At 42.3% G+C, this 27,881-nt stretch overlaps 1 protein-coding gene across 1 annotated transcript in view; it reads right to left on the minus strand.

Moving 5' to 3' along the window:
* The window catches only part of LOC124804705 (synapsin), a 744,296-nt gene that overhangs the window by 523,351 nt on the left and 193,064 nt on the right, over positions 1-27,881 (minus strand). The window contains exon 3 of the mRNA XM_047264964.1: positions 21,152-21,256. Coding sequence (XP_047120920.1) covers positions 21,152-21,256 — 105 coding nt within the window. The remainder of the gene's footprint in view (positions 1-21,151; positions 21,257-27,881) is intronic.

A 27,881-nucleotide genomic window follows, 5' to 3' on the forward strand; every position in this document is an offset into this window, starting at 1 on the left:
CTAATTACATCAGAATCACGTGAGCTGATTCGACTAAACTCCATCATTCTTTATTTTCTTTTAATTATATTCATCTTATAACCTCGTTTCAAGACACTCTACATTCCGTTCAAATGATCATCCAAGTGCTTTCCCATCTATCCAGAACAGCAGCCGGCCGAAGTGGCCGAGCGGTTCTAGGCACTACAGTCCGGAATCGCGCGACCGCTTCGGTCGCAGGTTAGAATCCTGCCTCGGGCATGGATGTGTGTGATGTCCTTAGGTTAGTTAGGTTTAAGTAGTTCTAAGTTCTAGGGGACTGATGACCTTAGAAGTTAAGTCCCAGTGTGCTCAGAGTCATTTGAACCATTTTGAACCAGAACAGCAGTTCTCAGTGCTGACTCCAGCTACAGATTGCAGAAACTAAACTGCAAATATCTACCGAAACGCTAGAGAAAATGGGCTTGACTGCTCTTTCGAGAGATATCCTGTGTATATATTCTGCCGGTGAACATGTGTACATATGCTCGAAATGTGTACACATGCAATGGATCGCATGGCAGCACACTACCGAATTTATCTAGCTCTTGGCCAAGCAGTCAAGTAAATTACATCTACTGTACTAATTTTTTATTACTCTGTGTGTTGACATTTTCAGCACATAACGCACTTCTTAGTAGATTTTTGTGTTAGTTACCTGCGAAAAGTAAGTTTTCCTTCTGTGACGTATTTCGATTTGCATCTGTAGCAGTAACAAGACTCACCGTTTCTATTAATAATATATACTTGCATGAAAACAAGGCAAGTAAGAGTAATACTAAAGTTTCAAGGTATACACAAACAACAAACAAACAAGGTTATGCCGGGTTCAAGTAACAGTGCCCATTTCATGTTGTCGACTTGCGCAACATATCTCGCCGTAGATATTCCTGTTATTTGGGTAGATCCAGCGACGCGGAATCTCACATGTCTCTGTTCTCTCTGTTGTCGCTTATGCAACACAAAATAACCATAGAATTATATATTTAGGCACGCAGTAAATATTACTCAAGTTATAGGCATTCTCGTTTCGTTGTTGACTATGATTGGCGTTGGCGCGGGAAAAAAAGCTGAAGGTGCCTCATAGATTCGTTCACTTCTCAAAATGGTTCAAATGGCTCTGAGCACTGTGGGACTTAACATCTGAGGTCATCAGTCCCCTAGAACTTAGAACTACTTAAACCTAACTAACCTAAGGACAGCACACACATCCATGCCCGAGGCAGGATTCGAACCTGCGAGCGTAGCGGTCGCGCGGTTCCAGACTGTAGCGCCTAGAACCGCTCGGCCACACACGCAGGCTTCACTTCTCAGCGTTGTGGAAAATCTGCCATACAACATTGGTCTAGAGCATCAGTAATCAATTTTGCTCTATGCCATTAATAAATTCTGCTGTTTTAGCTAGTTCTTTAATTCTGATACAATATCCCGACATTTTGTGTGTCAAGCACAGCCTGTCGTAGCCTCACCTTCACGGATTCAGTAGTGATCTCAGGGCAGTCAAGTTCTGTTGACTTTTTGTCTAATATGAACACATCTCAATCTGATAGTGACATCCCATTCCACTGCCGTCCAGTATGTTTCGATATTAATGCGCCATGGAACTCGCGGAGTGTACCTTTAAGCCCATCAGACAAAATATTAGGCACCCCTTAAAAACTAGTCGCTTTGGAACACTGTAGACAATCAGGAGCTGATACCAGGAGATTATATTGTGCTCCAGCTCTGACGTAACTTGTGATAGTGCAGTTGTGTGTACGTGGTAGTCGGTTATGTGGAGCCGGCACAGTATGTTGGGTCAATGTCGAAACGTGGCAGAATGTCGGAAAAGAGTAATGTTGTTTGAACTTGTCCGTGACCGCACCGTGAATGAAACTGCCCGATTCGTTAATGTATCAACGCGAAATATCCAATAGCCTACGAGGAATGATCTGTCACTTCCAGCCGTGTAAGAACAGAAGCCATAAAAAGTCACAACTGACAACACGTTGAGACGAGTATCACACCTTGTCAATGAAAATATATTTCAAACCCCACAGAAATTGCTGCAGACAGTGGATGCATGTCCATCTTAACCAGTTTACAAAGAACAATTGTGAGGAGTACTACATGCAATGGACGCTGTGGCAGATAAAGTTGCACGTCTTAAAAGGCGAAAACGACACACAAACTGGAGAGCAGTACTATGGAGGGGAGTGTTGTGGTCTGAAGAGTCGCAGTATTATCACTTTTTAAATGATCCAACGCGGTGAGTGCAGCGGCAGTCCAGAGAGACGTTTAACCAGCAGTGTGTGGAGGCTGAAGTTCAGGGTGGAGACGGTTCTCAGATACAATGGGAGTAGGCCAAATCATTCAGGCTGCCATGGACACGATCCATGAAGCTTATATCAATATTCTCAGTGACAGTGTTGCCCTTTCTTCTACACTTCCATTACGAGTATACTGTGGACACTCACATCTTCCAGGATGACAACAGCTGGTCACAGGGCTGCAAGTATACGATGCTAGATTGATGAGTACTGAGGTGCCCTATCGCATCTCGACTGTCCCGCTATATCACCGAACTCAAACCGACGGAAAATATCTGCAATTATGTGGGTGAAATGTAACAATCGGCATCCCCGTAATGTGATAGTTCTAAGTGATCAAATACTTCAGCTGGGCTTTTCAGACATGAAGAAACTTATGGACTCATTCTCGCCAAAGTGTGGCCATTTTGAAGGTTGGGGGCTATATTAGGTGATGTTAGTGTGCTACATCCTTCCTCATCGTTCGCTGTCTGACAATGAACTCCAACTGCAACTGTGTTACTTGCTGGTTCCCACAGGTCCGAGTAGGCGCCCAGAGCACACCGACGGACAGCGACACCTGCCAGTGGTGGACATCGTTCCTGGGGCCTGAGGAGGGCCCGGACTGCCAGGGGGAGCACGCCATCTGCATGAGGCAGCCCGGTTCCTCCACTCACGGAGCACACTGCGGCTGGACGGGTGGCAGCCGCTATCGCCAGTGCATGGAGGACAGGCGACGGCTGCGTGAGCCGCCAAAGATTCTACCCCAGCCGGAGCCGCCAAAGATTCTACCCCAGCCAGAGTCGCCAAAGATTCTACCCCATCTGGAGCAGCAAGAGCCAGAGATAACACCCCAGCCAGAAGTGATACACGCTCCAGAGCCGCGGCGGCGCCGAGCACACGAGCACCTGGAAAGGACGCCGCGCCGGACCTAGCGCCTGGCTCTCCAGGGGCAGCACAGCAAGGTCACAAATGGCGTAGGGCTCCCAGACTTTCTCTATACCGGATAACCGCCAGCGAGTACCCAAGTCTCGCCTCAACATTTCTATATTTATTCCCAAGTCACTATTGCTGTATAATGACATGATGACATTCAGAGGGGGGAAGCTTATGTTCTATATCATTCCCCACTTCCAAAAATAATATGATGTTGACGACTAGCTATTAGTCAGCAAAGTGAAATTACGACCTCAAAGAGGTGAGGAAGTAACAGTGTCTAGCATTCCTGCCAGTGCATGTTGTCACACACTACATGGCGATACACCAATTCCTTGGGTATTATAAAAATAAAACAGTATTGTTTGCTGACACTCTTAGTGCACATTGACATTTGTTCCCACTGACATGTAAGATTCCGTCTGTAAAACGACTGGTGCCTTTATTTCTGATACTTCATTTTTTCATAACAATGTATTAGTAATACAGTATGGCCCTTTTGAAATTGTGTTGTTTCATTCACTTGCGTGATGATTCGCTTATTCTAAGACCTTTTAAAACCAAATCCCATAAAGAGAACAACTTTTCCCAATTTCTTTGCCAGCATTATAGTAAAGTTCTGCATGCAAATTTTTCGCAACATTGCCTTTCTTTCTACTGTTAACAATATCACAGAAGACGCTAGGTAGTAACACATTCATCTCTATTGCCAAGAGGCTTTGGACAGTGAGAACTTTTTCGGGATTGAACCTAAAATTTTGCAATCTTCTTCCATCGCTTTTTTCGCTTGAAATGTCACTTTTTTCTTCTTCCCGACATCAATAACTTAATAACGGCTGTAGTAACCTGTTGTGACTGTCCGCAAAGACATTTTTCTCAACCACTTTATGTGCTTCCACTGCAAAGTTGTAATGTGTGCTTCTTCGATCTGGAACGTGGCTGTACCTTGTCATGCGACTACCTTAGTTCAGTCGATGGCCAGGTTCACAGTTGGCTTTGTTTAGTAATACAATTAATGTCCGTCCATCAGTATGTTGACCCTACTAATCTTCATTATAATGTGCCACTGCAGAAATGCACATCTCTTCTGTTTATTGCCGAAATCACTATGCTTTATTATTTCACTGGTTGCCAAGTTCTATGTATTGGAAGTCTACTTCATTTTTCATCTATCCACAGTCATATGTCCTCTGATGTCTCTGAGGCTGGCACATATAACAGGCTAGAGAAAATATGATAAACGCTTGTTGCATCTAATGCAGCAGCTGTTTCAGTCTTACTATTGAGAATCTCCATGAAACTATGGTCAGTGGACACACTAAACTTCCAATCCTACGCATATCTTGGTTAACAACAAAATTTGTTTTCTCCATCACGATCGCTGTTGTTATCTTAATCTAACCATACAGTTAATTTACATGGAAGTCACCTTGTCACATGTCACACTTATGTGAGAGATTATAACGTTTTAGAACTTCATAACGACAAATACTAATCTTGATGGCTGTAGGGTGCTGCATTAAAGAATGGCATAACTTACGGACTGACCTTGAAGAATTAAAACTTCGTAATTATATGTCAGATCCAGGAATGTTCAGATAAAAACACATGAGACTCTACCTTCACTTCACGCAGCAAATCAGATGCAGATGTGTTTCGTTATACAACAATAATATGCACTATTTCAACTCGTGATTTTATACCTGTCTTACAGAACAAAATAAACAACAGGAATTACAAGAAATTTTAGGGTTAATTCAATTTACTGGCGTCTGTTGTAATTGAATTCTATTGCTGGTTTACTTTTTCCGTGTCATTTGTGTTACAAAAAATGCAGTACTGTTTGACAAAATGTGACGTCCACACTCGTGGCGCCAATATCCGGCGAAAGTGCTACTTACGGTGCAGATGTCGTGTAACTGAGAGCACAGGTTGTGATGTGTTAGGGATGCGTGAACCACCTACTGGGTGCATGTCGCCCAAGTTCAGTACAAATGGACGGCGACCAAAGACTGAAAGGACTATGGCGCTCATTGCGCTGTGTAAATGTTGGTCTGAGCGCCTACAAATTACGTGTCTGTGAGGCAGGCACGTGTCAAGCACGTGTTTCTGTTCTCACAGCCAAGTGTTAGATACAGTGTGATTACCTTTGTTTGGTCTAAGATCTCCTACACAGGAACACTGGGAAATAAATGTGTCGAAGAGACACTTAAATGTATTTCAGTATGTTTTCATATGTAAACTAAGTAGTTTGTAGAATACTCCTGTACAGATTATTATTATATTAAATAAAGACTTTTTTGTCAGTATCAATCCAGAAGGTTAAAATCATTTAGTGTTACCAGTTTCATGCAAACAGCGTAGAACCGCTGACAGAAACATACTGGGTGAAAGTTAATATTTATGTACACTAAATCCTAATATATGTGTGCTGCCGTCACTTGTGACAGGTTTTTGATAAGAAGCTGACTTGTTATGAACAAAGCGAAAACTAAACAGTGAATATTTAATGTTATTGTACTTGATTATTTCCTAAGTAGTACACTATGTGACATGCAGTTACATTATTTCTGTGTGAAATTGTAATTGTTCGTGCGAAAATATTTTCTCTCGATGAGGCGGACGTTGTGTGTGTTGTTGCTGGGTTTCCATGTGCTATTATTGATCTTGAAGCTACAAGTAAACATTGAGTGTGTTAGAGAGACAAATTCCGGAGGGCAACTTGTTAAATTTCATATTTCCTGCAGTTCACATAAAAACTGGCATATATACCTGTGGTTTTGATTGAAAATACGCGACTTAGTAGCATGTCTGTCTAGAGGTGGAAGGAACCTGTCTCCATGTCGAAAAATTCGCTTGATTGGTTACGTTCCAACGATAGCGGTGGATCACTAAGGTTCTTCGATGGCAGACATAGCTAACCCAAAAGCAACTGACCCAGTAAAATATTACTGGTGTGTTTCCTAGGAGCCGGCCGGTGTGGCCGTGCGGTTAAAGGCGTTTCAGTCTGGAACCGCGTGACCGCTCCGGTCGCAGGTTCGAATCCTGCCTCGGGCATGGATGTGTGTGATGTCCTTAGGTTAGTTAGGTTTAAGTAGTTCTAAGTTCTAGGGGACCGATGACCACAGATGTTAAGTCCCATAGGGCTCAGAGCCATTTGAACCATTTTGTTTCCTAGGACAGCAGAAATGATTTGGACACACAATATGAAATCAGTGTACATGCGTTTTCACCAGAAAAAAATTTGACCAGAAAACAATTTGAAGGTTAAAACACTTTTTACGTAGACGGTGCTCATACGGCGACAAAAAGGAGAGGCTGCAAGCAACTTGTGTTCAGTGAATCGTTGGGATGATGCAGCAATAGGAAAGGTAAGTGAACCAATCACTGCTTAGCTGACTATGAAACTGAATTTCAGTGAAGTATCAAAACGTATTGACGAAAAAATAAAACCAGAATTCGGGTTCAATTATCACAGCAACAACTTCATTTCACTCACTCCCAAAAAGAAACGGGGTAGTATACAACCATTTGACAGACCATAATAGATCATGTTTGCCGTTTCCCATGTGGAATAATAAGCTTCCGTTATTATGCTAAGTGCAAAGACAACGTTAAAGCAGTCAACAAACTTATCAAAACACAAACTCATTCCGTTAGAAGTAGCGTGTGCGGTGCGCTTTTCTAGAACTATGAATAAGATTTACTGGAGCAGTACAAACAGGTGTTTACTATATTCATGGAGGTACAAAAAGGAGAGTTGTCATGACGTCACAACTTGAAGCCGACGTTCACCATTTTAGTTGCCCCAAATATTAGCTTCTGCTGTTAGTGTTTTGATCAAAAATGCTAGCTTGCGTTATTTTCTGGTGTAATAACCATTTTGATTATAGTATAAAGTGTAAAGGAATGAAATTTCATTTGTAAGTGCTCCAGTTCAAGCGATATTTTATTTAATATGCATGACTTTGGGATGTACTGTTTCCTGTTACTGCAGTGATTTTAGTCATTTAACCTTGGATTTCCTTTCAATACAACTCCCAAAACTCTCTGGGTAAACTCTGTGGGGAGGAAAGATTAGAAACCGACCAAACTTAACAAAATATGTTCTCAGCACTTTTGGAAAGAGGACATAGACCGAACATTAGTTTCGCCAATCTGCCTTAATTACGGAAACAGACTTTTCATATCAAGTACTTCTCTTCATTTTTATTCTAAACGTATTACAAAGAGAAGAATACATTAATAAGGCGAAATGCCTCCTATTACTGGATCGAATACGCATTTAAGTCCAGAAAAATATCTGAAAATACCTTCCTGACACTATGTTACTCACGAAAGCACTGTAATATTTTCTATTCAAAACAGGTGTTGCGTGCACATGGCAGAAAGAAAATATAAGAAGCAATCGTAATCAGCAGTCTGCTAATGTTTTGAGCCATGCAATATGGCGGCGTCGGCTTCAAAGCAACCTACGTAAGTGTGTAGCGCCATAACGCTTTGTTATACCTCCTTGGTTGCAGTCTGGACCTATGAACAATAACAGAGGAATGTAACCTCATTTTTTACTGCATACTCTAGGTAGTTCTTAATGGCAAAGAACTTGAGATGTGTTTCACAGTAGCTAAGTATGTGCTCATAGCTCTTAAGGTATGCATTTAAGATTCCATGTGTGCAGGACATTTGTGTGCTGCTTTGATCCTTACTATCATCTCTCAAGATATGGAATACTTCTTTTTAAAACCCTATATGCTGATCACATCTGTGGTCTGATAACTCAGTCCTACCAACAAAGCTTGATTCTTCCAACCAGAGATAGCTGCTCAGCGTCGTCAAGACGAAAGGAGAGCAGTTACATTTCCAATTGCGTAACAAAGCTGCATTACATTGTTATCCGCAGGTAATTCTCATTTATCACAGCGATTCCTTTTTCGTGATGGTTAACACCATATCTACGATGACCTCATGCAGCACAAAATTTGTGGAATTTTAACAGTGTGAAGATCACAAAATAGTTGCGCATCTGATCTGTCTCCTCTAGATTATTACAAGCTTCAATTTTAAGCCATCTTAGATTTCGCTAAAACTGCCGTGGACCTCGCACGACATTATGCAACGCTCTACGGAAAGCTTTCTAAAACCTTGAGTGTTTTATGTCTTGAGCTCCAACTCTGCGCAATCTAATTTTATTCTATAGCGAATATGTGTATGAAAATTCAATCAGCTTTGAGACGGTCAGTTGGGAATGATTCGTAAAACTGGTGCACTTGATATGGAATGATCCTACACAGTGTAGAGGAAAACAAGCTAAAGACAAACTCAGAGCCGGCTAGGGGACATCGAGTCAAGCAAAGTTTTCCAGGCAACCGTATGTCGAAATGGACGTTTGTGAAGCTTCGGCCATAAAACGACAGCCAGTCAGTGAGTAACGAGCGGGAGTTTGTGGTTGGGTGGTTCTAACAGAGGGGCTCTGCTCGAGAGTGCTGCTACTGCTGCTGCTGTGTAATGCTGTACTTGTTAGAATGGAAGCTCATTATTGTTGTCCGTACTACAGCAAAAATTAAAACACGTAGCCTTTAGAATTCGTTATTAATAACATAGCATCTTACACTACCCATATCGACTATTTTACTGGAATGCTGTTTCTCTAGTGCATCTTCTGAGTTTTATTGAATTACAGTACCTTCAGCGCAGTTGATTTAATAAATAAGCTTTACCCAGCACTCAGGAGAGAAACTTCGCGTCTAACTTAACCAGCCATAGACTGGGATTTAAAATTTGCCTTACTTTGATTGTACAGCGGAAACCATTATTTTCAGCCAATAAAATTAGTAGGGTCTTTAGTACAACACGTGTCACTGGGGCAAGGCAGTTTAAAAATATGCACTTTGTGAGTTACTAGCATTGCGTTCTCATTTAAATATATGGCCGAAAGAGTCAGCCAACAGGAACTGCGAAATGAACCCTGTCGTCCAGGACCGATTGCCACAAACGGCGCAGGTTCACCACGAGATGGGGGAATTGACAGGCGTCTGTTGTGTATTGAGATCTAAGCACTGTAGTGTGCGACTGACATAGACGAGAACTTACGTCGTACAGAAACTCAGGAGAAAGCTTTTGTGGCCGAGGAGACGCAGTAGTGTTAAATATAGCGGACCTAAGATCGGCCATAAAAGGAAACATTTATGAAAACGATTTAATTCTGTAGTAGTGCGCTGGTCCCTGCGGAGGTTCGAGTCCTCCCTCGGGCATGGGTGTTTGTGTTTGTCCTTAGGATAATTTAGGTTAAGTAGTGTGTAAGCTTAGGGACTGATGACCTTAGCAGTTAAGTCCCTTAAGATTTCACACACATTTGAACATTTTTTGGAGTAGTGCAGGGAATCAAGCCGCAGTAATTTTAATCTGCCATCCTCCATTAATTTTCTTGGTGATCCCAATAATAGTTGAATGTTGATCATATCTATAATAGTTTAGAATTTACTGTTAAAGTGAAATTATCGAGTTTTGTTACAAAGACCTGAATGCTAAAATCTGAACGCTTTGATCGATCCTAACGATCGACATTTCATATAGAAGCCCATCATTAAAAAGGACAAATGTTTAAATATCAACTCTGTAACTTTCTTTGTTTAAAAGATACAGTAAATTTAAATTATCAGTATTTACAGTTAAGCATCAGATCATCATTTCCTCTACACAAAACACATTGAACGATGGCAGCATGACACCTTATTGAATCATTAGTTATTAGAATATTCGTTGTAGAGTTTAGTGCATAATAGTTACTTTTGTTCTTTATTTATTTATCAGAAAGCACATTGGTGCAAGGCTACTGGCTGCGGCATTCAAAGCTAAGAAGAAAATTGTACTTACTGTTACTTTATTTAGAATGTGAAAGTAATCAAGCTTTGATTATTTAAATATGTTAAAATGTAAAATAATGTAGAATAAGCTGTATTCAATCAGATGGACGGCTTCAGGAAAGGGAACTGCGCTAGTCAGTTGCGCGAGGACATTCGGCACGCTGAAATGCAGCCGGGGAGGTACAGAGGACAGTGCGGATGCAGACGCGAAAGCGGACAGTTCGGCTGGAGACACCAAAGAGTAGAGTTCCGACGCAGACGCTAAAGCGGACGGTCGGTCTTTACGTAGCTAGGAAGTGAAACGACTTAGAAAATGTCGTGTTGTGTGGTATCACGGGACTTAGTTTCTGAGCGGTGAGCAGCCGTGCGCCTCGTGTGAATACCTTTTCGCGTAGTTAACAAGGTGGAGTGTTGGACTTTTAATTCACGATGAGACAGTGAATGATCGAACTGCGTCAAATGGATATGCGCTCGAGTGTAATAGTAATTCTAAATACGACCACTTTCGCCATTAGTTTGCCTTCCGAATAAACATTATTCTCCGGCCGGTGTGACCGAGCGGTTCTAGGCGCTTCAGTCTGGAACCGCGCGACCACTACGGTCGCAGGTTCGAACCCTGCCTCGGGCATGTATGTGTGTGATGTCTTTAGGTTAGTTAGGTTTAAGTAGTTCTAAGTTCTTGGGGACTGATGACCTCAGATGTTAAGTCCCATAGTGCTCAGAGTATTTGAACCATTTGAACCAAACATTATTCTAACCAAATCGCAACTGTGTGGCCTACATCATTTATGGGTCTTTGATTTAGTCCCTGATATTATTATTAGTGTTATTATATGTTACATAAACTTTGTATTTCATAAACTTGCCATCAGCCAGACAATTTAACCAAATGGTCACAAGTGTCTAATTCAGGGCGTGCAATGCGACATGTACGGATTAACCCCTAGCCAGTATCCACAAATAGCCTCTCGGATGTACCTTTGAATTACGGTGTGTGCTTATGGGCATACTCAGGACCTGTAAATTGCAGCCCATTGTCTTGGATATCCTTGCGATACACGCAGAGACGCTGATCTAGGACTCAGCTATTTTCTTGTCGTAGTGCGTCGAGTCATTACAGTTCCGTGTTCGTAACTATAGTGAGAAACCGTCCAGTGTATTTCGGTTTTTCTATTGTTATGGACGTTAACAGAAGTAAAGTGAATTGAAATCCGGAACTAGCACATGACACTCTCACATCTTACAGCACCAAGGTGGTGCCGGAGCATTACGTCCCACACGACGAACGGACCACCAGCAAGAGTATCAGATGCACTCTATCCGCGAGACGCGCCGGACACAAGTGCTAGTTTCTGGTGCAACTCCAGTAAACATCCTCTCCCTCCTTAGCGGACCAGGTACTCATGGCTAATATTTTATTCGACCCCATGGCTGTAACCTGCTCTGCTACAGAAATCTCCGCCGTTTCTGTTCAACAGCTGATGCCTAAAATCCCGATTAGATTTGGTAATTTCCATCGTAGCGCTTCTCCTCAGTTTGTAAATGCCTGAGCTTTGTTCGTTCCCACCGTCGTCTCTGCGGAAGGCAGCTGCGCTGTGCTCCCTCCGAGTCTGCACACTCAGCGCCTCGGTTTCAGGAGACGGTGGGTGTCTCGTTGCACTGTTTTTGCTTCGCGGTTCATTGTTCACACCATGCCCTTCGTAGATACTGCAACGCTACTCGCAGTCAACTGCGTTTTGTGCTGCAAATTTTTGAATGATTTGTCTCCATGCATTTTTTTTAACATTTGCTAGTCAGAATTTTCGTTTTAGTTTTAATTCGCGAAAAATTCGCCCCTACTGCTTTCTGTTGATAAAATCACTTAAAACTGAGAACAGAAGTTACTGCACTTAGCTACCAAAAGTTATTGTGCGTTACCATAATTCCAAAGCTGCTTTCTTTCAATCAGGAACATTCATTTCTATAAAGGCAATGCGAGTATCTGAAGACACTTTACAGTGCTTCTAGAGGACTTAGTAAAGTTAATTTGTGACAAAATAACACTCACTATATTACACTGTCCTTCAGAGACTTAGTAGCAAACTACGGGGTGCAATTAGACATCATCAGATTATATTTGAGGTATGAGAACTATTTTCTGTATTATACTGTAGAACATATAGAAAACGAGAAAAAAATTAATGAATTTTCCTATATATTTCAGTATGTGAACCCCGGCGGCTAACGTACGCTGCTTAGTAATTATCCTATGAACTAGTAGTTCTCAACCTGGAGCCAATTACCCACTGAGGTATAAAATGAAATTTTCTGAGAGGTGAAAACAAAAAGGAGCTGTTTATCAAGAAATTACTTTTAAATGATAATATTAATTATATAAGTTATGAATAATTAGTTATTCTCAATAATTACTCCTCCTCAATTGCTAGCATTAATGCCTGACGCTATGCGATGGGGATTACAGATTACTTACATAGGTCGCTCACTTTGCGCTTTCTACCATGACAGGAAAATTTAGACTTACACGTAATAAACACTAAATATTTGTTTAAATGTGTTCTCTAGATTTTAGATAGTTCCTGCAGTAGACCATAAATTGCCTCATTACTCACTTCGAAACATATAAATGAACTAATTGACAGCACGAAACAACAGTAACTACTTAAGGTTACTGTAGCACTCCACAGAATATTATTATTATTATTATTATTTCTTTCTTGTCTCAGACATTATGTCTGGTTAAAAATGGAACCTTGATCAAGCGTGACTTCCTTTTAACTGTACGGTATATGTTACATTCCATTTAGGAACTTTCGGGTAATTGTTCAAGTGTCAATAATTACAGATTTCTGTAGTTGTATATGTAAGTTTGGATGTAGCTGTATTGCATTGATGTACTGGTGGATATTGTGTGGTATGTCTCCTGTAGTTGATAGTATAATTGGTATAATGTCAGCTTTATCCTGATGCCACATGTCCTTGACTTCCTCAGCCAGTTGGATGTATTTTTCAATTTTTTCTCCTGTTTTCTTCTGTATATTTGTTGTATTGGGTATGGATATTTCGATTAGTTGTGTTAATTTCTTCTTTTTATTGGTGAGTATGATGTCAGGTTTGTTATGTGGTGTTGTTTTATCTGTTATGATGGTTCTGTTCCAGTATAATTTGTATTCATCGTTCTCCAGTACATTTTGTGGTGCATACTTGTATGTGGGAACATGTTTTATAAGTTTATGTTGTAAGGCAAGCTGTTGATGTATTATTTTTGCTACATTGTGATGTCTTCTGGGGTATTCTGTATTTGCTAGTATTGTACATCCGCTTGTGATGTGATCTACTGTTTCTATTTGTTGTTTGCAAAGTCTGGATTTATCTGTTGTGGTATTGGGATCTTTAATAATATGCTTGCTGTAATATCTGGTGTTTATTGTTTGATCCTGTACTGCAGTCATGAATCCTTCCGTCTCACTGTATATATTGCCTTTTCTTAGCCATGTGTTGGATGCGTCTTGACCGATGTGTGGCTGTGTTAGATGATACGGGTGCTTGCCATGTAGTGTTTTCTTTTTCCAATTTACTTTCTTCGTATCTGTTGATATTATGTCATCTAAAGGGTTGTAGATGTGGTTATGAAATTGCAGTGGTGTAGCCGATGTATTTATATGAGTGATTGCTTTGTGTATTTTGCTAGTTTCTGCTCGTTATATAAAGAATTTTCTTAAATTGTCTACCTGTCCATAATGTAGGTTTTTTATGTCGATAAATCCCCTTCCTCCTTCCTTTCTACTTAATGTGAATCTTTCAGTTGCTGAATGTATGTGATGTATTCTATATTTGTGGCATTGTGATCGTGTAAGTGTATTGAGTGCTTCTAGGTCTGTGTTACACCATTTCACTACTCCAAGTGAGTAGGTCAGTATTGGTATAGCATAATTATTTATAGCTTTTGTGTTGTTTCTTGCTGTCAATTCTGTTTTCAGTATTTTTGTTTGTCTATATTTTTCTTTTAGTTCTCCTTTAATATTTGTATTATCTATTCCTATTTTTTGTCTGTATCCTAGATATTTATAGGCATCTGTTTTTTCCATCGCTTCTATGCAGTCGCAGTCGTTATCCAATATGTAATCTTCTTGTTTAGTGTGTTTTCCCTTGACTATGCTATTTTTCTTACATTTGTCTGTTCCAAAAGCCATATTATTATTATTATTATTATTATTATTATTATTATTGTATTGGTCAGACACAAAGCACACTTTCAATTAGTTAATTTTAAATTTTGGTGCACAGTGCAAGCGAAGCAGTTACCGCTGGGGAGAAGAGTAGTGTAGGGAAAAATTGTTTTGTAACAAGTATCCACGCTCACTGTGGATAATCAGTTTTCTTACCAGAGAAGGAGCAGAGAAGGAGTTTTAGGTAGCACTCGCGATGCACCAGGAACTGCTTCAACATTCATTCCAGCACACACACACACATACACACACACACACACACACACACACACACACACACACACACACCTGCTAGAACACAGCAAATTTTCAAGAAACGTGAAATTCAAGATTATTTTATACATGTAAAAGCTGGTTGTTTACTATTATAGGAGCGAAAATAAAAACCAGGAAGTGCATGGATTTGGACCAAGATTTATGACGGACATTGATTTAGAACAACTCAAATAGGAAAAAGCTTGTTAGTAAGCAGGACCAATTGTCTCATTGACTCATTACTTCGTAGATTGATAAAATGCCCACAAAAAGTAAATATCATTCATCTGTCATAATTTTAAAAATAAAATTTGTCAAAGAGTTTTATTTTCATTCTAAAGACGTTAAAGTTGGTCATGGGGAGGAGGATGTTTGAGAGTGTGGTTAATAGAAAATATCCAGTAACACTGAGGGTGCAACTGCATCGTTTCAGAAAGGTTGTAAGCCATTGCTGTAAACTGAGGCTGTCAAAAATATTTTAGAAAAGATTATTGATAAAATAGTTGACGATGTACTGGGTTTCGCTGATGACATCTTCTATAGAAGTTGCAGCGTGATCGTAGATTTAACAAAGATCTTTAACAGTGTGATAAGGGTCTTATAGTTCTTGCACTATGTTTGCATGGCACTGTTATTCTAAATAGGTAATGGTCGTAAGAATGTCTATTATTTAACATAGGAAACAACTCTCATACGTCTCGATAATTATAGAAAATAAACCTCTCTTAGTCAAATGGTTCAAATGGCTCTGACCACTATGGGACTCAACTGCTGAGGTCATTAGTCCCCTAGAACTTAGAACTAGTTAAACCTAACTATCCTAAGGACATCACAAACATCCATGCCCGAGGCAGGATTCGAACCTGCGACCGTAGCGGTCTTGCGGTTCCAGACTGTAGCGCCTTTAACCGCACGGCCACTTCGGCCGGCCTCTCTTAGTCGTATCATCCAGTAGCATCACCGTTTCACTTTTTTGAAAGACAAAAGACCTGAATGTTTTAGTTTGCTCCTACGATTCCGTTTCCCAATGCATTGCGAATGGAGATATGAAAAATTGTCGATAGTCAAACAATCGATACAACTGGCCAGGAGCCAATATAGGGTAGTCTTTAAAGACACACTGTATGATGGCATGTCCTGTATTTAATGAAATTTCCAAAAGTACCAAAAATTTCTTGCTCGAGGTGACTTTTCATGCCTTCTTTATTAGTCCCGTGGAGATCGTCCTTATTCGAAACCGATTACTCAAGGAAGTAAAACGTGGTCGCATTTCTCTCAGTAAATACCGTTTGAAGAGTCATTAAAGAGCTGTAAAATAATTTCTTTATCACCGTCGATACTCAGGCCTTTATAGTTGACTTATGTAATTTCGTTCCTAACTGTGGTTGTAGTTAGCGTATGAAGTTTGAAATTTTCACAGCTACATGATAAAAGAGGCCATTGCACGAAGAAAACGTTACTCCATTGCATTCATGACCAGTTGACAAGTAAACTTTCGTAAATGTAGGTTGCTTTTCATTGAGCAGTGTTGGACAGAACTACAGTCTGTACAAAAATGTGTATTCCTTTAACCCGTTAATTTCCTATTATAAAAGATGTAACATAAAGAATGCAATATTGTGTAACACTTCGGACCGAGGAGTATTCAGTCGATCTCCAAAGCAGAGAACAAACGTTTTCATTGTCGATTTGTTTTACGTCACTGCGTACATCCTTTCCTTGTATCTACACTACTGGCTATTAAAATTGCTACACTAAGAAGAAATGCAGATGATAAGCGCGTATTCATTGGACCAATATATTATACTAGAACTGACATATGATTACATTTTCACGCAATTTGGGTGCATTGATAATGGGAAATCAGTACCCAGAACAACCACCTCTTGCCGTAATCACGGCCTTGATACGCCTGGGCATTGAGTCAAACAGAGCTTGGTTGGCGTGTACAGGTACAGCTGCCCATGCAGCTTCAACACGATACCACAGTTCATCAAGAGTAGAGACTGGCGTATTGTGACGAGCCAGATGCTCCGCCACCATTGACCAGACATTTTCATTTGGCGAGAGGTCTGGAGAATGTGCTGGCCAGGCCAACAGTCGAACATTTTCTGTATCCAGAGAGGCCCGTACAGGACCTGCAAGATGCGGTCGTGCATTATCCTGCTGCAATTTAGGGTTTCGCAGGGATCGAATGAGGAGTAGAGCAACGGGTCGTAAGACATCTGAAATATAACGTCCACTGTTCAAAGTGCCGTCAGTGTGAACAAGAGGTGACCGAGACGTGTAACCAATAGCACCCCATACCATTCACGCCAGGTAATACGCCAGTATGGCGATAACGAATACACATTTCCAATGTGGGTTCACCGCGATGTCGCCAAACACGGACGCGACCATCATGATGCTGTAAACAGAACCTGCATTCATTCGAAAAAATGACGTTTTGCCATTCGTGCACCCAGGTGCGTCGTTGAGTACACCATCGCAGGCGCTCCTGTCTGTGATGCAGCGCAACGGTAACCGCAGCCATGGCCTCCGAGCTGATAGTCCATGCTGCTGCAAACGTCGTCGAACTGTTCGTGCAGATGGTTGTTGTCTTGCAACGTCCCCATCTGTTGACTCAGGGATCGAGACGTGGCTGCACGATCCGTTACAGCCATGCGGATAAGATGCCTGTCATCTCGACTGCTAGTGATACGAGGCCGTTGGGATCCAGCACGGCGTACCGTATTACCCTCCTGAACCCACCGATTCCATATTCTGCTACCAGTCATTGCATCTCAACCAACACGAGCAGCAATGTCGCGATACGATAAACCGCAATCGCGGTAGGCTACAATCCGACCTTTATCTATGTCGGAAACGTGATGGTACGCACTTCTCCTCCTTACACGGGGCAACACAACAACGTTTCACCAGGCAACGCATATCACAGCATCTTTTTCCTGTCGGTTAAATTTCGCGTCTATAGCACGTCATCTTCGTAGTGTAGCAATTTTAATCGTCAATAGTGTATGTTAGCAGATGTTGTAAATTCACTGTAAGGACGGAGCTACCCTTTCACTGATTTCAGTTAGGTTGACAGTTATCAAGGAGCAGGTTTTTCGTAGTTGTGAATAATTCGTGGAAGAAGGAATGAGGATTACTTTCCAATGTTCCATCTACGTCCAGAGCATTGGAGCACTGTCTCACAATAGGCAGAAACATCACCAGTAGCCTGTTCATACGAAACATGCTGGCTTTTGTCCTAAGCGATTAGGAGAAGCCAAGGAAAACGTGAGTCAGGATGACCCGATGGGTATTGTAACCCCGAGCCCTCTGACGTCTAGACTAGTGTCTCAGCCACTGAGTGTTAGCAGGGGAGCTAAAAATAGAGGAAGAAGTCAATGGTATTTGTTCTAACGATCACTATCGAGTCAAAAAGACGAGAATAAGTCGTTAGTAATTTCACCTTAAGATGGTGAGAGAGGGAGCAATGATATTCCAAAAAGAAACCATAGTGTTGTGTTTGAAGGAAGAGCTAATTCTGGACGATATTTGCCTATGTGGTATTCTATTATGGTTTTATTCAGCACTACAGAATATCCATAAGATTGCTGTTGTGTTTCATACAACAGGACATGTAATATGAACACGAAAGTGGTATTATTCTCTTGCAGGTTGTGTGCTTTTTCTTTCGTCTAACGCTGGAGTCACATCGGATTTGACAATTTGGCACTGGATATGAATCACTGTATAAATAACATTTTTTATTTAGCTAAGCAATAGCCAAACACGAAGGGAGGCAATAATGCAATGAAAGCCCTATGAATTACGGACATGAAGTCCGCTACCTCGAATACACACTTCAGGATTTTACTTTTATTTCTATTGTCAGCAGTTTTTTAGTTGTGATGAATAACAGCTCGTGTCAAACAGAACGTCGCCAAGCTCTTGGGCATCTGGGCCCGTAACCCTTGTATGTAAAGCGCATTTTCTATCGAAACAGCGTTTAAAATAATCTAGAATACCCGATGAAGGTATGTGAAGAAGCGTAAAATTAAATAGAAAATAAATTAAAACGCTGAATGGGGGAAGAGACTGATGATAATTGTACCAATACGTACTTGTTCTCTTTCTAGTAGCAGTTAATCTTACATCAACGGGGCAATGAAACGTAAGTAACGTTTGGAAAAACGACATATATTATTCTGTTTCCAAGAAAGGTTGCCTAGCAGAAGGACATAATTTGGTTGCCATGTTCCTTCAGCGGAACCATGTGACACTCCAACTACGAGGAGTGCCCAGAAAATAATGCACCGCATTTTTTTCAACAATTCTTTATTGATCATAATGAGAATTACACACACGAAAGAATGGTGTTTTATCTACAAACCCTATTTTTCGACGTAAGCTCCGTCCTGTTCTACGGCCTTCCTCCAGCACGAAACAAGGGCGTGTATGGCCTGTCGGTATCAATCCTTGTCTTGGTGACGGAGCCAGTGCTTCACTGTGTGAATCGCCTCCTCATCGTCCTTAGAATGTCTTTCACGAAGGGCATCCTTTAAAGGTCCAAACAGGTGGAAGGTCGAGGTGGCTAGGTCAGGACTGTATGGTGGATGGGGTAACACTGTCCAACCATGTTTTGCGATGTGCTCAGCAGTCCCCGGACTTCGCAGCAAAACATCTCATTGGTTGCTGTGGCGCCAAAGCCACCGAAAGCGCGTCTTGAGTTTTGTTAATGTGTTGACATATGCTTCTGAATTAATGGCACCGCCTAGTGGCAACACATCAGTGAGGATCACACCTTCACAGTTCCAGAACACGGTGATCATGACCTTACCGGAGGAAGCAGTTGCTTCTGTGGGGAGCGGGAATGGTGCCATTCCATCGACTGTGGTTTTGTTTCGGGCTCAAAATGATGAACACATGTTTCATTACCTGTCAAAATCTGGGACAAGAAGGCCTCCCCCTCAGCTTCAAAACGTTGCAACAAATCAAGACAAATATTTTTTCTGCGCGGTTTGTGATCCACCGTTAGACACCACGGGACCCACTTTGCTCACACTTTTGAATATCCAAGAGTGCAGATAATTGCATCGACACTTCATTTGCTGATTGACAGATGCAGCGCCAACTGCCGAGTCGTAATGCATCTGTCCTCGCGAAAGACAACACCAGCTCGCTGCGACATGTCAGGTGTGACAGCCTTGGACGGTCTCCCCGACCGCTGCAAATGGTGGAGCTCCGCCGAACGGCCTTCCCATGGCCTCACCCTCCGTGCCCAGCGTCTAACTGTACCTCCGTCGACAGCAGATGCTCCATAGACTTTGCACAAACATTTGTGAATATTCCCGACAGTCTCTTTCTCTGCAGAGAGAAATTCAAGGACGGCACGTTGCTTGTAACGCAGATCACACACAGACGCCATTTTGAAGCTGGTCTGCAGCTATGCTATCTGTCTGAAGTGAGGGAGATTTGGCGCGCTCACTTAGGCGACCTCAAATAATACATACGTAACGTTTCGTATTTGTAGCATTTTTTTCGGCTGAGAAAAAAAAAATGCAGTGCATTGCTTTCTGGACATCCCTCGCGTAAACGATTTATGCTGCTGCAATGATTGTCGTTCCTGACGAAGATTTACCTCGCTTTCAGGAACAAATGAACCATCTTGAACACGTGTTCTGGACAACCTATCATCCTAGACGCGACTAACAGCCTTTCTAAATACACCATTAGAGCAAACTCCTTGAATTTTTGCTGTACAAATGTACTCTATCGAGCGGAGGGACCGATGGTCTGTGGAACGCTCGGTGTGGAATCCAGACTGTTCTGGAATGAGGATACTGTGATTTGTCAGGAATTTCTCGAGGGACTCCAGTACAGTACGCTTAAGAAATTTAGTTTGGAAATCAAGGAGAGAGAAGGGTCTGTTGCTATCAGGACTGAGCAGAAGTTAATGGGGTTTGAAAGGGTGGACTTTAACTGTCTTACACACCGAGGGGAAATAGGGTAAGGAAAGGCAGCGGTTGTGAAATTTGGTAATACAGGTGTTGGCTGGGGGAGGGATGTCTGTTGCTATCAGGACTGAGCAGAAGTTAATGGGGTTTGGAAGGGTGGACTTTAACTGTCTTACACACCGAGGGGAAATAGGGTAAGGAAAGGCAGCGGTTGTGAAAGTTGGTAATACAGGTGTTGGCTGGGGGAGGGATGTCTGTTGCTATCAGGACTGAGCAGAAGTTAATGGGGTTTGGAAGGGTGGACTTTAACTGTCTTACACACCGAGGGGAAATAGGGTAAGGAAAGGCAGCGGTTGTGAAAGTTGGTAATCCAGGTGTTGGCTGGGGGAGGGATGTGTTTGAGAAAGGATCGCGAATGTGGTCGGGACCATATTCATCGTCGTTGACCTGAAGCTTGATGTGAGCATCCACTGCGTCAAGTGCTCAATCTGGTCTTCCTGTCCTCAGCTGAGGCACGCGTCCAAGTACTATTCTTTTCTCTTGTTCACTCTCGTCATCACTGATGAAGTCAGTTCGGGACGTCGTCTAAGGCGCAAGCAAGTTGCTAGCAGTGGGGTACTCACCATCTCCTTGTAGTTGGGGTAGAAGGTCTGCTCGATCAGCGGGAAGTTCTCCTTTCCCAGGCGGCGCTGCAGCTGCATCAGATGTGCGAACACCCACGGCTTGTCCTGAAACACACAGCATGCGTATAAGCATCCCACTGGATGCTGCGGCCCGTGGAATACACTGTTCTATATGTCGAGGAAGGCTGTTAACGTTCCTTTCGATAATTCTTTTTTGTTATTTAAAGTCGATGGATCGCCAAACACTTTAACCGAAACTGGCGTTGATATGAAAGCCCAAAATAAATTAAATAATAAAATTAATTAATACGAGATCAAACTTCAAATGATCTGATGTCTCATTTCTGTTCGTGTATTAACATATAATACAGTCAATTTATGAGCATACATCGACTTTAACACATGCAAACAAAAACCAAATAATATCACTGAGCAAAGTAGACCTGTAACATTTCTTTGTTTCAAGATCTTTGTAACAAGTAACAGTTGTATGGCACATGTTGGATGCTAGCAACGTTTCGATATCACAGGACATATGTATAAAATAGCCATGGCGATGGAAGCAGACAAGTGGATACGAAATAAAAGCTGCCCATAATGTCGCAGTAAGTTCAAAACTAAATTTTGGATCCAAATCGGAAGATAAACAATACTTATGACGATGTAATAAACCATGTTCTATCTTCTTGTCATAGAGCCAGCACCAAGCATTATTGTTGAAACAGCTGTGTAACTTTCTGTACGCTATCTGAATATGAGACTGAAAAAGTTCGAAATCTGGCTCATGGAATGAATCAACAACTATTTCAAGAAAGTGACTTCTTGTAGTTTTAACTATTTACACTGAATATAGAGTTACAGGTTCTAAAACATCCGTAATAGATAAGTTTAATCTGATTAATTATGTTTTAATCGCCCACACATGATGTAAATACTATCAAAAATTACAGAACTTTCTTCACCATAAAACACTATAACTGGACAATTAACGCCCTAAAAATAGCATTTAAATATGTAGAAATCTTAATGCAAATGCTGCAAGAAACTCAACCTCATGTCTCACAGCAGCAAAAACGGTAGAAAATGCTAGAAACTGCTTATGACGGTCTCTAGCGGCCCTTCCTTCATGTGATTCTTGGTCAGTAAACTGAAACACATGTGTTCGTAGTTACGCTATGGCCCAAGTACACACTCTCCCCTATTTGTGATTAGAAAACGATTTTTCTTTAGACTAGTCATACAGAAAAACGCAAGTAAAGAAGTAAAGGAAATAAAATAAGAAGCAGGAGAGAGAACCAGTGAGGTACTGTCTCTAATAATTATAGTCGTCATTTTAGAGACTATGAACGGTTAACAGCAAAATCTTTAGCTTCGAAAAGAATTAAATCCTACGAGAATTTTCATATACAAACTGCTGATGTTTTCCAATGTGTTACTGGTACATTGCAGTCCGTAGCAGTTGGAAAAAAGGAGGGGGGGGCAGTAAGAAACTGCGTTAAAAATGTAGACAATGTGTTCTGATTGTGAAAATGTTTAACCCCGCGCTGGGATAACCGAGCTTACATATTTGCTTCACTTTTAAAATGACCCACCATCAAGTGGCGATTTCTCTATTAATTTCTATACCGCTCCAAACAATCCGCTACTCCGTATCTGAACAGCTCAATGATGCGATTAGTACGCACTAGTACACGATCCCGATATACGAAGTAGTTGTCTTGCGTGGGTGCCGGCGAAACAGCTATTAATTACTGAACCCGAGACAACTCTCTGCATTGCTATACCGTCGCTAGCCTCGCTTGAACGCGTGAAACAAGGTTAAAACGCTACATCTCATATGCAGTTGATCACTTCCTGGAACAATCCAATTCCACATAGCTTAATTCGAAAATCCGACACCACTGAACTGGACATACAATACTACAATCTCAATTCGTTCTCAGACTGTCTCTCTTTTTACTGTCCTGTGGAATTTTAGCAGCGCCACAAATCCTCACAAAAATCAAGTATAGAGCTCCCTTGGAAAAAATACTGTTTATTCCCACAAAACCACTTCGCAATGTAGGTTATTTCGAGCGGCGTCTCCTCCAGTTACTCAGGCTCAACGAATAAAAATTAATCGCCCGCAGGGACAGCACGGTAATACCGTGTAACACTGCCTCTAGGTTTGAGAATGGCCTCAATTTGGAAGGGAAGTGAGTCCCCAAATTTCTTCACGTATGCCATTCCAGATGAAACCACTAAATGATTACACAGTGCTACGAAATTGCGGGGTCATCGACTGCGGCATTTCATCCGTCGTTTCAACTACTCCGAAACATTTTTTCTGGGACTGAGATCGTGTAATTTAGTGCGCCAGCCGATGCATGGTAGGATGCCTGAGTGTTCGTCAAACAACGTATATGTGCAGCCGTGTGAACATGGCTGTGGACGTCTTGAAATAAGAGAGAGTCTACAGCACATTTATCATGAAGATATAGACGAAAGCGCAACACTTCGCCTTCGAGAATGTTGAAATAAATATTCTTATCACTGTGCACGATAGTATGAATGGCTAGGTCGAAGTCATAATGCGTGAAACTACTACCGTCCTAAACTACACCTTCCATACTCTGCGGGCTACATTCCTCATTTAGTGTGGGTGAACTCGACGTCTCTCATCATTTTAAAAGCAAACCCGCTTCGGACCGCACTATATACCGCCAGTAAGCCACTCTACGGTCTTTCTTGTCACACTGAGGACGTGCCTTTTGCTAAGCACCTCATTCAAAATGTCCATTGCATGCAGTTCCCTTTCCAATATTCGCTCGGGATCTGGTTGAGCTGGACCTGAATCCACCGACAGAGATGTACCCTGTCGGGTTTGAAATCGATTGTACGTAACTGGTAAGTCTAGATACACGTCCTCGGCCTCTGCCGCTTAAAATCGTTTTACGACCACCGCCCTTATGTCATTTTCCATGGCTGCTGGTGGTTCGCCATTCCTTGTACGCATGTTGGACAATTACCGCTGGTGCATCAACAAATCGGGCAACTCCATTTGCAGTGTGTTAATGAGCACGTCCAAACACAATTGCTCCTTTCTGCCATTCTGTCACGTCTCCACGTCGAGTCACCTTCGTACAGCTGACTGGCAAAGGCGCCACACCCTGGCTAACCTACATCGGCGGCAGACTGGTTTGACACCATCTACAGCGTCCCAAAATTACGAGTGTACTCCCTTAAGGAGGCCGACTAAAATTTCGTATGTTGAACACCAACACCATGTACACAAGTCCACTTAAAATCACTTTATTGATGTTATTACACAGTATGTGCATAACTTGAGAATAGTCCAGTGTACCCTGAACAGACGCCAGAGACATAGTGTCACTGTTGGCATCGATATCCCCCCCCCTCCTCCTCCCCGAGCAAGGTCCCTACACACGTGCGTATGTCGCTTCCTGAGACGTTCCAGCAGCTGCACTAAAAAACGACCATCAAAAATGGCTCTGAGCACTATGCGACTTAACTTCTGAGGTCATCAGTCGCCTAGAACTTAGAATTAATTAAACCTAACCAAAGGACATCACACACATCCATGCCCGAGGCAGGATTCGAACCTGCGACCGTAGCGGTCGCTCGGTTCCAGACTGTAGCGCCTAGAACCGCACGGCCACTCCGGCCGACCCCAGTGCAGTGTGTGTTTGGACACACTTGTGCTCCACCCAGTATTAAAGTCTGATGTCAGTTCCGCTACAGTTCACCGCCTGTCCTGTTTTACCAGTCTGCCCAGCCTATGACGTCCGGTATGTGTAATGAGGGGTGTCCGTCCAACCAGGTGTCAGTCCAGCCCCACGACTTCTGGACGTGGTTTCACCTTTCTTTCGTCACGAGCTGAAGACACTCACCACAGCTCTTCTCGAACACCCGAAAGTCGTGCAATTTCCGAAATGCTCGTGCCGAGCCTCCGGGCCTTCACAATCTGCTCTCAGTCAAATTCAGATAGATTGCGCGCCTTCCCCATTCTCCACACGGACAGCAAGCTCACTGATACTACATGCACACTGCGTGTGTATGACTACGTCATTTCCCGCGAGGCGACGCTGCTATGGCCTGGAATGGTCTACATCGTTAGTACGTCCATGGTCATAATATTCTGGCTGATCAGTGTAAGACTGGTTCAGCTTCGTGTTACAGAAACTAGGAGAAAAAGACGTACTCCATGCCGTTGTCTTCTAAAACGTTAGAGGAGGCTAAGAAGCTAATAGAAAATGGATCATCCATTACGAATGCAGCTAAAAGTCTAGGATTTAATGAATCTACAGTACTTAAAAGCCTTAAAGCAGGCTATGGAGTGCATCAATGGAGAGTTTCAAGAGAGTATTTTCTGAGTCAGAGGAAACTGAATTGGCATAGCACTATTTCAATCGGTTTCAATGTTCTACGGCCTTACGTTTAAACGCTTCCGACATTTCGTATGTCAGTTTGCCGAAGGTAATTACGTAAACTATCCGTTTCATAAAGAAAGGCAAGTGGCTGGGAAGACTGGGCTCGTTCATTGATCGCTCGTAATGATGTAAGCCTGAGACAACCCGAGGAAATCAGTATCGCGAGGATAATGGGGTTCAGTAAAGCACAAATGGAACTTTTCCACAACTTGGAAACTCTGCAGTTTAAGTACAATTTTCTGCCCCATTGAGTATGGAACGAAGACGACACAGGAATACAGACTGCATCGGGAAAACTGCACAAAAGTGTGGCAAGAAAAGGCTCAGTAATAATAATAAATACGGTTCCTTGTGTTAAAATTGTTGTATACACCACCTCTAACAAACACCGAACAACGCGCTCCAGTACGCGGCCGCCAAATACATCGCTGGCCGCACTTCTCTGGGCGGCCCGCTGCTTCCTTCGCTGGCCGTCTTCACACGCACGCTCCCTTACGTGGCCGAGAAATACATCGCTGGCCGTACTTCTCCGGGCGGCTCGCGGCTACCATCGCTGGCCGCCTTCGCGCGCGCGCGTTTGTCAGCACACAGCAATTGGCTACGCCAGGAAACATTGCGATTGGTTTTCCCTGGAAAACAGCGACCCCAGCCGACGGCTCCATTAACTAGCAAGCCTTATACAGGGTGTTACAATAAGGTACGTCCAAACTTTCGGGAAACATTCCTCACACACAAAGAAAGAAAATATGTTATGTGGACATGTGTCCGGAAACGCTTACTTTCCATGTTAGAGCTCATTTTATTACTTCTCTTCAAATCACATTAATTATGGAATGGAAACAAACAGCAACAGAACGCACCAGCGTGACTTCAAACACTTTGTTTCAGGAAATGTTCAAAATACCCTCCGTTAGCGAGGATACATGCATACACCCTCCGTTGCATGGAATCCCTGATGCGCTGATGCAGCCCTGGGGAATGGCGTATTGTATCACAGCCGTCCACAATACGAGCACGAAGAGTCTCTACATTTGGTACCGGGGTTGGGTAGACAAGAGCTTTCAAATGCCCCCATAAATGAAAGTCAAGAGGGTTGAGGTCAGGAGAGCGTGGAGGCCATGGAATTGGTCCGCCTCTACCAATCCATCGGTCACTGAATCTGTTGTTGAGAAGCGTACGAACACTTCGACTGAAATGTGCAGGAGCTCCATCGTGCATGAACCACATGTTGTGTCGTACTTGTAAAGGCACATGTTCTAGCAGCACAGATAAAGTATCCCGTAGGAAATAGATAACGTGCACCATTGAGCGTAGGTGGACGAAACTAAAATGAGCTCTAACATGGAAATTAAGAGTTTTCGGACACATGTCCACATAACATCTTTTCTTTATTTGTGTGTGAGGAATGTTTCCTGAAATTTTGGCCGTACCTTTTTGTAACACCCTGTATAAACCCGGCCGCCGCCGCAAACGACAGTTCTCATCGGGAAGTGCAGTACACCGTGTTCCAGCTGCTTGTGGATGACTCGCCGCAGCGCTCGAGGCTACCTGGCTGCTCGGCGGAAAATCTTGCGACTTCACTGAACGTCACTGGACTTGGGAATAATTACGGGACGTGCACCCCACCATGCACATTCGGACATTGGTATAACCAAACTTTAATTCTGCATTACTTCTGAGTGTGAGCCCTGGTAAACGCTTGGCTAACATAATTGTTAAAAAGTGATTTGTGATTTAATAAACCAGACTGAAGACGTTATTGTGTTATTTCTGGTTATAACAAAAATGTTTTGTATTTAAGTTAGTTATAAGTTATTCTCATGTTTTGATATTTAATACGATCACAATGACGGAGAAAATGATGATGACGACTGTGATAATGGTGGTGATTTCGATATAGCAAAACAATACACCAGTTAATAATGGCAGTGACTGACAAATACTGTAATTCTCCTTTAGTCTGTAATAATAATTTCTTTTTGTGTGCAATTTTGCCCATACATTTGTAACATATTTTTAAACATAACTTTAGTACATCATGCAAGGAATCTTGAACTTACAGTATCGAATAAAGTATGATCCTATGTCTATTGTGTACAGTTTTCATTGTCATCCGGAAAAGCAGAAGGGAAGAATAGGAAAGTGTTAAGTGCATACCTTTGCCCCCATCAACCCTACGTGGAAAACTTTAACGTAATCTCTGTCATTCGGAAATGCTACTTAAGCTCGCTACCCTACGTAAAATTGGTCATTCCCACTAGCAGGACGAATGTCGGGGAATCACAATCATGTAAGTCACC

The sequence above is a fragment of the Schistocerca piceifrons genome, chromosome 7 (assembly GCF_021461385.2).
Source record: "Schistocerca piceifrons isolate TAMUIC-IGC-003096 chromosome 7, iqSchPice1.1, whole genome shotgun sequence".
Taxonomy (NCBI): Eukaryota; Metazoa; Arthropoda; class Insecta; order Orthoptera; family Acrididae; genus Schistocerca; species Schistocerca piceifrons.